Below are 11,057 nucleotides of genomic sequence, written 5' to 3' on the forward strand. Positions count from 1 at the left end.
TGAGCTCGTGGCTTGCATCCAACTGGACATTTGTAAAATACAGGCGACTGTGTATATACAAGCTCGTACGTGCGATTTACCACACTCCAGCAGGTATGGAAATCGCAATCACATTACGCAAAATGTATATATCGTCATTTCATCTAGCCTATATCACTATATCACTGATGTCCCATTTGGTCATACATACAAATCTTTGCATTCCACTTTCTGTTCCTGGCTGCCAACTTAATTTTCACATCACACCAATCTATAATTTTGGCGAGTGTGTTTCACAGTACACTGTGACTAAGTGCAGTAAGATGACATTAATGTAACCCATTATGCCCTAGTATAAACAGGGAAAGTTCTGTACAAACTTTAGTTCGTTTTTTATTTCCCCCTTGAATAGTGGAGTTGGACGCGGATGCTCCATTTCATTCAAAAGATATGTTGAAGTTCGTCCCCGCCATTTCTTTCTGATACCATTCATCGAAGATCTCATTTTGTGCCACAGTGAAGCGAGTTTTCCACTGCCCGATCTTACCTGTGATGTAAAGGCAACATCAACAGACACAGTGGATAGAAATTACTCGAATTATTATCTAGTATACCGATTAAAAAAAAAAATCGGAATGTTAGCGCACAATAAAAGGAATTACCTTCGTTTTTAATTTGTGATAGGGTGATTCTAAAGGCACTGAAAGCCGTAGAATAGTTGGACAACGATCAGTGACGATAGAAAATTTATACAACAATACTTCCAATAACATCTCCCCTTCTATACATGTACATGTTTAGGAGTTTAGGAGAGATGTGAAAGTTATACTTAAAGTGAAAAGAGTAAGTTTCACAAACGCATGTGCCATTGATTTTAGTTTTATTCTATACCTTCTATATTCTGTACAATTTCATATCCATCTACTCAATGTATTGGTATTTAGTTTAGTTTCGTTTTGTTTTGTAAATTCCGTTTTCATCAACACAATTACCGAAAGCAGTTTGTCAACAAATTCGTAACCACTTTACTCGATGGATTTGGATAGCCTCAAATTCCTCAATATTACGGGTATAAAAACCACCGTGCAGTTGTATCACTGATATGTTTTGATTGATATCGTATACTCGGTATCTATTATCTATAGCGACATAATTGCTTTATCATGGTTGTTATGTTTGACTTCTTATATGTGCTGATTAATCAACATTTCATCATTGCCGCAAAAAAAGAAAAGAAAGAAAGAATGTAAGTAATGTAAGGTATGTGTATCATTATACCATGCCATACCCACAAACAAAATCACTTTTCCATCTACACAGTTATCATAACGTATGAATTTTGTTTATTACTAATGCAAGAAATTTCATGAGCTCAATTTTTTTTCACAATGTATAGGCATAAAAGGGTCGTGCGTTTGCTGCAAGACCATGTCCACAGTCAAATTAAGTTCCTTGATCACGGTTGATCTAATTTTATCATCTCTCTTTTCTATTTAATCATCAAATTTTGAACAATTTTGCAGCCGTGAATTATATACACAAAGCATGAATTATCGTGACTGTAGGTATATTACGGTTCGCAATGTTATTCCGAAGGTTCGTTAATCAGAAAAAGAAAAAGGTTCGTACTTCCGATATAAGGTTTGTTTCTATGCACGTCTTTGCGTTTTCTCAATTATTGTATTGTCTAAATAGATATCTGTATTCCATAATTCCCCTTATCTGATTTATCCTGGGACCTACGACTGAACAAGTTAGCTTTTACGTAGGCCCCATCCCGGGGACCCATCAAATTTCTTGTACTATGAACATGGCCAAATATTACTGTAAACAGGCCTTTGTGTTTACATCGAGACAGACTGTTGTACATTCCGGTGAAGTTTCACCTATGCTTTGTAATTTTGGCATTGTGTAGTTGTACTTTTATCTGTATGAAATATAACAAACCTCACATCATTTTCGGATCAACGAACCTTCGGAATAACTAACGATCGGAAAACGCTACAAACTTTCGAATGAACGAAACCTAATTTCTATATTTACGAACCTCTCATAGGTATGCCGAATTTGCGTTTCGGAATAACGAACGTTTAGAATAACAAACACCATCCCCATCACTCATTTTTTTTTTGCTGTGGAAAATAACGAACTGCGCGTTAATCTACTAGTGGTTTCCTATTCACATTCAAATTTAGATAGAATTGAACTCTTATTTACGCTCTTGGTACTTCAATGATACAAGTTGCAAGATAATTCATAATTACAAATATCATTATTAAAAAAAAAACATAAAAACAAAACTACAATCTCAGATTTTGAAACACTGGATTAGACAACATGATACTTGCCTTTGTTGAGAAACGAATTCAGACCAGGCCCACGAGTGAGATTTTCTCGCCCAGACTCTGCGAGCTTGTGATACGTCTCCTTCATTTCCGACAGGGAACTGTTCATCACAACTCGTTCGAGAACTTCGTCCGATAGAGGGCGCCCAATGTGTTCGGCTATATTCCTGACACCTGTCATTGGATCCTATCCAACGTAATAATGATAATAGTTATGACAATAATGATGATGATAATAATAATAATAATAATAATAATGATAATAATGATAATAATAATAATAATAATGATAATAATAATGATAATAATAATAATAATAATAATAATGATAACAATAATAATAATAATATAATGTTAATAATGATAAAATAAATGAATGAATTAAAAAAAATTAATATAAAAAAATTAAGTGTTAATTAGTTGTATGGATATACATGTACACCAAAATCTGATGAAACAACAAAGCGCTTCACAGAATGTCATGGAATTCCGGACCAGTTAAAAGTTACACCGAAAAAAAGAGAAAACTTTTGCAAGCATAGCAGTGAAAATTTTTGCAAGCACAACAGTGAAAATTGTAATCAAAATCGGAAAAAATATTGAAGTTATGAATGTGTGAAGCTTTCATAATTCTAACCAAACAGTTATGGAACAGTCAAATCTGATTTTGCAAATGAATGAGTTGATGATGCCATTGTCTCACAACTTGTGTATTATTATAGGTTGTATACTTAAAATCTTAATTTCATTTTTTTTAATTATTCAAACGCTGTTATAATTATATATGCTCCCGTCTCAAATCCTATAATGATTGATCATTATATTGAAGTCATTTTTATAACCAGGGATAACACAACACACAATGGTTTACAATTTTGTAGCAGAAGAATTGAATTTTCGTCGACTGATGCACACGATCAGTGAATAACGTCATCAGCTCACTCATTTCCTTTATTCATATTGACCGTCCAAAAACTTTTGTAACTTCACAGTTTAATAACTTCCCTAATCGTTATCCGATTTCCATCAAATTTTCACTCTTGCGTTTGTTGTTATTGTACTCGATCTTTCTTTTCCGACCTAACTTTCAAAAGATCCAGAATTTCCCTTTAAGATAAGCCGACGAGGGTGTCTTTGTTTGGTCCATCCCTAGATAAAGTTCTTCACCCACGACGTCCCTCCACCTAACCCGCCGCATGTTAGAATCGGGTACCAGGCATCGCTGGGTGATAAACAATCATGACTGGATCCTCAAGGAAATAAATTGCTACCCTCGTCATGTGAATTGGACTAAACCAAGCGTATATATCATTATCACCCTCACAAACTGTGATTGAGCGAACACTCTATTGACCGGGTTAGGTTTTCCATCATACCTCCATCCATTGTGTTGATGATGGACAGGGTGGCATTCGGATTTATGGGTGATGTTCGTTCTTCCGAAGGTTCGTTATTCCGAAGGTCTGTTAACGCGAAAATGAAATAATGAATAACCAACCGTATTTCATTTTCGGAATAACGAACATTCGGAATTATGAACCTTCGGAATAACGAACCCTATTTCATTTTCTGAACTTGCGAACCATCGGAATAAAGGAACTTTCGGAATAGCGACCCTTCGGAATAATGAACTTTCGGAATAGCGAAACTTCGGAATAACGAACCGTTACCGGATTTATGGGTTATACCATGCGTATTGCTTTGACGGATACACCCCATCAGTATACGTGACCCGTGTTTTTCTCCTTTCTTACCCGCAGAAGCTCCTCGTACTGTACGATTAGTAGATTCTTCTCTCCCCGACTATCCAGGGCCTCTTTTACGTGTGCAGGCCATGATCCCCAGTACATTTCTGTGACGGAAAAAAAAAGAAAGAAAAAGAAAATCAGCAGAGAATAGCATGAAAAAAAACATTAAAGGGATGGTGTAATTTGGGTTTAGATGGAGCTTCATGTTTCCAACTTTTTTGTGAGGTAACGAGAAACCTCTTATGAAATATGAAATAACATACAAACCAAAAATGAATTCAAAGTTTATGACATGAAAATGGTTTTGCAATGGCTACAATATACATCCAAAAACAAAGAGGTCATAATGAAAGGTGGGACCTAACTTTTATCATGATCACCTTCTCTTATCATATTTTTTGAATAACTCAGCGATTTTAAAACTGATTTTCAAAAAAAAAACCACACACGTCAAATTCCTCTTGGTGATATTTCATGAGTGATAATTGGCTGGTATAAGGCTTAAAGGACAAGTTCACCTTCATAAACATAAGGATTGAGAGAATGTAGCAATATTAGTAGAATATATCATTGAAAGTTTGAGGAAAATTGGACAGTCCGTTCAAAAGTTATGAATTTTTAAAATTTTTGTGTTGGAACCGCTGGATTGAGGAGACTACTACAGCTTGTGAGTCATATGCGTACAACAGTTTAAAGAAAATGTAAAGAAAATTCAACATAGTTTCACTTTTTTCGCATAATAAAAGACCACTTGACTTGCCTCTTTCTAAAGGCAGGGGGAATAATATTACCCATAACATATGTCGGTAACGAGTCAAGGGAATGTGTGCTTTTTTCCAAAGATGAAATTTTGTGAAATTATCTTTAAATTTTCCTTATATCGTTGTACGCATGTGACATCTAAGTTATTCATACACTGCAGTAGTCTTCTCATCAAGCGGTTACTGCACAAAAACTTCAAAAATTTATAACTTTTGAACGGACTGTCCAATTTTCCTCAAACTTTCAATGATATATTCTACTAATATTGCTACATTCTCTCAATCCTTATGTTTATGAAGGTGGACTTGTCCTTTAAGGTGCATCAAATATTCTTTCTTGAGTATGAATGTGGCCCTGAAAAGGGCTTACCCACTCCCGGCGTTTCGGCAAGCATGTTGAATTCTTGCCGTTTTGAAGAGAATAGGGCTTTTTACACTTGTAAAATTTTGCTTAGCCCCGGACTGGGGCTAAGGGGGGGGGGGGGGGCCTTAGCCCCACCGTTGGTACGGGACTATCCTTAGCCCACTTTCTGTTTACACTCGTTTTTGCCAAAGTGGGCTAGCCCCACCGATAGTACGGTACTATCTGGCCCTGCAAAATAGCAGGGGTTAGCACCGCAATTGCGGTGCCAAGCAAGTAAGTGTAAACAGAACGAAAAAATAATCCTGGGCTAAGCGACGGAGACGAATTCACTGACCAATCAGAAACGAGGTAATCAAGTGCTGCCGGTGCGTGCGTGTACGTGTACAGTACACAGCGTAATTATGAATATTCATGTGGTTTGGAAAGTCCGGGGCTAAGAAATACGAGTGTAAAAAGGTCAGTTTTCTCCTTAGCCCCGGACAAGAGATAGTACGGGACTAACTGGCGAGTGTAAAAAGCTGAAAAAATTGGTACGGGACTAACGATAGTCCTGGGTCAGAGAAAGTCCGGGGTTAAGAAACACAAGTGTAAAAAGCCCTAATGGGAACGCCGGGAGTGGGTAGGCACTTTTCAGGGTCACATACTTACGCAAGAAAGAATACGGGGTGCAGGGCAACGTTAGTAAGCCTTCTACCACCCCAAGTTCTATCGCCACGGAAGCCTTTCAAAGATTTCTTCATACAATGTAAGCAGTTCCTAAATATCTCGCAAAAAGTTAAAATCACAATCTCCCATTTCAACCGAAACTATACCAGCCCTTTTAGATATGGTGAAGATATGTCATACAGACACTTGTTAAAAATGGAAAATGAACATGAATAGATCCTATGGACATAAATAAACATAATGACGTAGAATGTTCCATACCTCTCTGCATACAATATAAATGATAATGATAATAATTATGATAATAATAATAATAATAATAATAATAATAGTAATAATAATAATAGTAATAATGATAATGATGATGATGATGATGATGATGATAATAATAATAATAATAATAATAATAATAATAATAATAATAATAATAATAATATTCATGTTTATATCTGGAAAGCAAAATTTAAAGGAAGTAATAACACAAGAAGAAAAAACTTACTCCCCTGAAGGAATTGCTCGAAATTATCTTCCCATTTGAGCCCCACTATCTTAGAAACCGAGTAAAAGTTAAACCATGACGTGGTGATATCCTTTGGATTGCGGACGCAGTAGATCGCCTGCAGGAAAAAAAAAGAGAGAACAGGAAATTGAAAGAAGGAAAATTACAAATTAATATAATCGGACATAAAGCGTATATCTGACATTCAAGGGATTAGGTTATGGAGGCCTATCACTGTAAAAGATTGAACGGCAAACCTCTGAAATAATTAAATTCAACAGATCTGTCTCATAGATATGGATGTGTTAGAGACGTGAATCCGCAGCATTTCCCAAATTACAGTAACCATGGTGATTTCAAGTGGTATTGTCTAACCGAGGAGGTCCAAGAGATGGAGTCCAATAGCAGTCTTTAAATCCATGTTTGGTGTCGCCGCTTACACATATTTGATGCATATGCGGAATTTGATCTGCCTCATAATTATGTAGGAAGACAAGTTATTCATTGCTCATGTCTTCGATTATTGCATAATGACCAGCCACTCTGTAAGGAAGGTGCGGATGATAATCATTTCTTTTCCTTCTCTATATCAAAGATGAGTGAATATCATGGACACGGGGATGTGCCAAAAATACAAATTTCGCAAAGAGCGATGAAATAATGATTAAAAAATATCTCATTTGAGCATGTCCCTGGCGTGCACTAATCTGACATATTGAGTTGTAAAGAACGGGTATGCAGGGGTGGATCCAGGAATTCTGAAGGGGGGGGGGGGGCAACTACTGGTGCCACATCCGGGTTTCATTTTTTTTCTTTTGTTTTTAACGAAAAAATAATGGGGGCGTGCACCGGTTGCGCCCCCCTCTGGATCCGCCACTGGTATGTTAACTCTCAGCTCTTGCACCTCCTTGATCCAACCTACCTTAGCTTTCTTCAGCATGTCGCGGGGCATGCGATTCAGTCGGATGTGTGTGAGAATCACCCTCGGCGAGGGCGCCTTATCGATCACGTCTAAGAAAGGCGACATATCCAAATTGGCCAGGTCTTCTTTCTTCGTTGGGAATTTCTGCTCCATGTTAATCATCTCGGCAGCAGAGGAAAGCAGAGTTCGATCAACTTTTTCCGGGTAGCCTTCGTTCAAGATGAGAGCTACGATCTCTATTATCCAATGAGTTCCTTTATTTAAAAGAAATGGCATTTTACAGTCATGAGGCCCCAACTGCCGCTTCACTTACTTTGTAATAATGGCGTTATTATTGTACAAGAGCGAGATGAACGGATTTCCGTTATGTGTGCACATTGCAAACGTGTAACTTCTACAGTATAAGGTGTGTATAAACACGGTATAATAGTCTGTGCTATGTCATAAATCTGTATGTGTTTGACGTAATACATATAATATTCATCTTCCGATATTTCTCTCAGGGTCAGATATAGGCCTACCGATTCAAGCATGTATGACTATAGAAAGGCACATAAATGCTCCAGATCGACAATGCATACAAATAATCATTACAAGCTACAAAACTCCACGCACAAACAAACGATATACATTACTCACATTATACACACCATACATTATCATTGAACATTGCACTGAAGACCTATTCACACACACTCGAGTCATGATTTATATCGCGCTTTTTGCTCTCTAGCATATTCACACTCTCAGATACCCCCCCCTCAAAAAAAAAAAAAAAAAAAAGAAGATATCACGGTCCAAATGATAACGGCCAACCTGTACTTGGACTTTGTATTTACTTTGACTCAAAATCATTGTCTCAAAATGTCCGACCTATTGCGCCTGGTATTATGGCTTGTAAAAAAAAAAAGTACGATTTTGCACACCGTTCATACAGATACCTCACTCCGCGAATACTATATATATAGCAATCGCGACTATTTAGGTAAAGTCGCACTTTTAGTGCCACGCGGATCGCGATTTGAATCTCACTAATAGTCGCGATATAATGTCCACAAACCTTTTACAAAATAAAGCCAGTGTTTGCGCCCCGACGCAAATAATCGGGACTATAACTAACTGCATGGTGGTTGCGTGAATGGGTCTTCTTACACAAAAGCATGTTTCATTCTGCACAACCACATGTAATCAGGGGTGTGAGACTATACTTGCACAAAAAAAAGTCTGAAATAATCTAAAACCTATATATAAGAAAAAACCTCTGCAATAGACTAAACTGTTAACATTACAATGCATTTGAATTGCAAGAAAGTTTGAAAATGGGTTATGGCAGATCACAATAAAGTCTGAAGTCTCACATCTCTATGGCATATCCACACATACAGGAATTGTATATAGATTTTTGTTCCCAATTGTGCCCCCCACACACATACGCACACGCAGACACACACACAGACACACGCACACAAAAATGTGAAAACATAGCTTTTTTTCACATTGCAAAGACCCCCTCCCCCTTTTCCATTTCCCTCCGTTTTTACCTGATTTTGGGAACGTGATCACCCAGACATCGTCGGGACGGACTTCGAATGATCGAAGTGCTTCGATGCTTGATCTGAGAACGACCTTCGGGTACCATATCCCATCATGGTAGTACTGTGATAGAGCTTCCGGTGGACTCTGGGAACTCTGTGCAGCCATCTTAGATTCTCTGTCAAGACAAATTAGTGTTAATTCAGCGGCTATTGAGTCTTTACTATCCTGATATCGATCTGCATGTGCAATGCGGCTGAACCTATGGTTCCAATAGGATTGTGAAGGAAATGACATTGAATTTCAATGACGATATCATCATGTTATTATGTTATGCCCTGATAACATTCTTACGAGTATTGGCCTATATGTATATTACGATAATCCAACGTGATTCTGCGATTCGACATGACACGACATGATCATACTGATATGATATTGATATTGATATTGATATTGATATTGATATTGATATTGATATTGATATTGATATTGATATGATATGATATGATATGATATGATATGATATGATATGATATGATATATCATATCATATCATATCATATCATATCATATCATGATTTACGATGCGAAAGAGCTTGGGTTATGACTTGATATGACGTGATAGTGCACGATGAAATGTCACAGTGACATATTACGTGAATGTGCATGCCATGACAAAATTGATGCATATATATAATATTACCAAAAAAAAATAATTCATCAGTATATAGAATACAAGAGGTATAGAAGCCGATAGGTGAAATCAAACAACTCGGGGCTACATGCATTTTTAAGAATGTCTGTATGGCCAGGGAGATGGTAAAGAAGCGCCTATTGCTATAGTATAATTATTCAACCTCCCTGGAATGACATAAGGCTATATAGAAGATGCCCGACACAAAAGGCACCCATGCATTTTGATGTCGTTAAAGTGCATTTGACCTTTATTTCCCTTGCAATAATCCATGGGTATGAAATCACTGGTGTCACCTCCACTTACTTCAAGGGGCTCATCCCAGCATGAGCTCCATAACCACGTGTCACGACCCAAGAGAGATAAATATCTCTATAGAGAACGTACACGAGTTATACAGCCCAGCTAGACACCAAGTAGAACAGGCCCACTACGCACTGTATGGCTAGTAGTGTAGGACCTAAAACAGGCCCATGAGCTAATCACTTCGGGAAAATAAGGCCCATGATGAGCTCGACATCAAAGGTAAAACCAAGAAGTCCACGAGGTCGACACAACGTGCATTAAGACCCTTGATGTTTAGTGTCGAGATCATGGGCCTCCTTTGCCTAGTATCGAGCTCATGGACCGTATAGCTCGTGGGCCTATTATAGTTGATGTCGAACTCTTGGGCCTTGAATGCCTAGGCTCGATCGTGGGACGACGGAGCGTTTTCAAAAGTGTGTGTGTGTGTGTGGGGGGGGGGGGCACTTCCGGGTTTCATGAGCTAACAAGCAAGTAAAAAAAGAAAGTCTTCGGCTCATCTCTCCCCTTCCACTTCAGGGTTTCTTCAGCTGACAAGTAAAAAAAAAAAAAAGGTCTTCAGCGCAAAAACATAATCTTACAGCGCTCACACCTCAAGATCTCTATCTATTTCTTTTTAGTGCCACTTACGTACTTTCGGGTTAAAAAAAAAAGAGTGAAGGGGCCCAAAGTGATGACACCTTATGTAGTCCTTTGTATGGTGCACAAAAAGTGTGTGTGTGTGTGTGGGGGGGGGGGGGGCGAGCCCCCCTGGCCCCCCGGTTCCGCCGGCCATGATCTTGTCTTGATCGCTCCACTCATAAGTTGCAGGGTAATGTAGTGACATGATTATTTCTCAATAGTTATGAATATGGGGGCGCTGTGGCATAGTGGATAAGACTCCTGACTCCCGATCGGAGGACCCCGAGTTCGAATCCCGCCCAGTGCTTACGTCCTTGGACAAAATGTTTTTACCCACCATGTCCCTCGACTCGGGTGAATGAATGAGTACTAGGCAACGCTATATAATAGGGTAATAATAATGGCAGGGCCCTCTGGTAGAGCAATGACAACACTGAAGTAGCTACCCTAGGTAAATATGTAAGACCTTATTATTATTATTATTATTAATGATTTATGATATGACAATGTGATACATTGCATACGACAAGTATTATTATATGACTGCAATTATGATAAACATCCATGATATCATGGTGCATGTGATGATGATGGTGATGATATGGCCGGTATGCTACGA

The 11,057-nt window shown here is 38.1% G+C and overlaps 1 protein-coding gene across 1 annotated transcript; it reads right to left on the reverse strand.

Moving 5' to 3' along the window:
- Positions 1-416: 416 nt before the first annotated feature.
- LOC139729387 (sulfotransferase 1C4-like) lies at positions 417-8,985 on the reverse strand. The gene is made up of 6 exons (XM_071640315.1): positions 8,826-8,985; positions 7,285-7,538; positions 6,363-6,480; positions 4,079-4,176; positions 2,328-2,511; positions 417-526 (listed from the first exon to the last, which is right to left on the reverse strand). The coding sequence occupies exons 1-6, from the start codon at positions 8,983-8,985 to the stop codon at positions 417-419; spliced, it is 924 nt and encodes a 307-aa protein (XP_071496416.1).
- Positions 8,986-11,057: the final 2,072 nt, after the last annotated feature.

The sequence above is a fragment of the Diadema antillarum genome, unplaced genomic scaffold, assembly GCF_040938485.1.
Source record: "Diadema antillarum isolate AM-2024a unplaced genomic scaffold, OU_Dant_1.0 seq00000238_RagTag, whole genome shotgun sequence".
Lineage (NCBI taxonomy): Eukaryota > Metazoa > Echinodermata > Echinoidea > Diadematoida > Diadematidae > Diadema > Diadema antillarum.